The 1,332-nt window shown below is 55.7% G+C and overlaps 1 protein-coding gene across 1 annotated transcript; it reads left to right on the plus strand.

Moving 5' to 3' along the window:
* Positions 1 to 110: 110 nt before the first annotated feature.
* On the plus strand, positions 111 to 527 carry DQ04_21081000 (hypothetical protein; the record flags this gene model as incomplete). Its single annotated transcript, XM_009317979.1, has 1 exon — positions 111 to 527. One exon carries the CDS (start codon positions 111 to 113, stop codon positions 525 to 527), a length of 417 nt encoding a protein of 138 aa, XP_009316254.1.
* Positions 528 to 1,332: the final 805 nt, after the last annotated feature.

A 1,332-nucleotide genomic window follows, 5' to 3' on the forward strand; every position in this document is an offset into this window, starting at 1 on the left:
TGCATGTGCAGCTGCGCATTTGCCAGCATTTGCTGCATCAGCGGCTGACCCTCGCTTCCCATCTTCCGGTGCACCTCGTTCGACGCATTGTACCCATACGCGGAGCCGAAATGGAACACCACGAAAGAACGCAGATTCTCCAGGTTCGCACTCAGCGATGGGAAGTTCACAATCCGTCCGTCGGCAGCCATAGCATTACCAATGTCGAACAACGTCTGGGCGCATCTGCACCGGTTCTCCATGTCAGCGCAGTATCCCTCACTGTAGACCTCCCTGGAAATGGCCTGCAGAGTGGGGAAGTCGATGATGGTGTCGACCTTCGGGTTGCACACCTCAAGTTCCCACTCCCTATCGAATCTGTAGAAAATCCAGGCATGAGGAATGACTTCGTTCCTTATCAGCCAGTCAGTCGAAGGCTCCACGGTATGCACAGCAGGGAAGAACGCCGTCATATTGGGAAACAGGCCGCGCAGAATGCCCTCGGCGCTCTGAATCGTGCGTCCCACGTCGCTGGAGCGAGTGTATGACACGTCGAGGTCGTAGCTCTCAGAAGGGAAGAAAGGATTTGAGGCGTCGCTGTTGTAGTGTCTTCGAAGGAAGTCACCAGCATTTACAGTCATGGTGTAGCCAGGCACGTTCAGGTACCCACATGGGACATCGCCGCATATCTGGCTCTGGTTGTAGTCCACAAGAGGCACTCGGGACCCGTGGCGGTGCGTCACCTGCACAAGGCGCAGTGTCAAGGCAGCGTCGCCGCTGCTGAGGTGCACGAGCAGCAGCACAAGCAGCATCAACGCTGTGTGGTGGGCTCGGCGGTACGCCCCTCCAGTCTTCGCGTCGCGTCGCATCCTTCCTTTCAGTGCAGGCAGCAGTGTGGTAGCCTTCGAGTTGTTTTTGTGTTTTACACCTGGCGGCGCCGCCGCCGCCGCAAGGAATGGGACAGAGCAAGAGGGAGGGTGCACCAACACCACCAACACAGCACGCACGGAACAGCGACATGTCGCGGAGTTCTCTTCCCACTCGGCAGCGTTTGACAGAAAGACGGAGAATGGAGGTGGAGGCACACTAGGCCTCAATATAGCCTTTGCAGATCTTTGCCGTCTGGCGTGGTTTCATTCAAACAAAATAATTAAAGATGCCATGTTTACCACTTTAATGAAGAACCCAAGAGCACACGTCAAAACCCAGTCATTACAGGTTTGTCAGTTCACACACTTTAAGAGTTTTATCAGCCGACTGGCGGGTCAAGCGTACAGAGTGCCTCTTGCGCATCGGCGTCCACTCACCGAGCAGCACCCGTCGAAACCCGGCAGTGGGAACAGAAAGGAGAAA

This window comes from Trypanosoma grayi, assembly GCF_000691245.1.
Source record: "Trypanosoma grayi strain ANR4 Tgr_2108_V1, whole genome shotgun sequence".
NCBI lineage: Eukaryota > Euglenozoa > Kinetoplastea > Trypanosomatida > Trypanosomatidae > Trypanosoma > Trypanosoma grayi.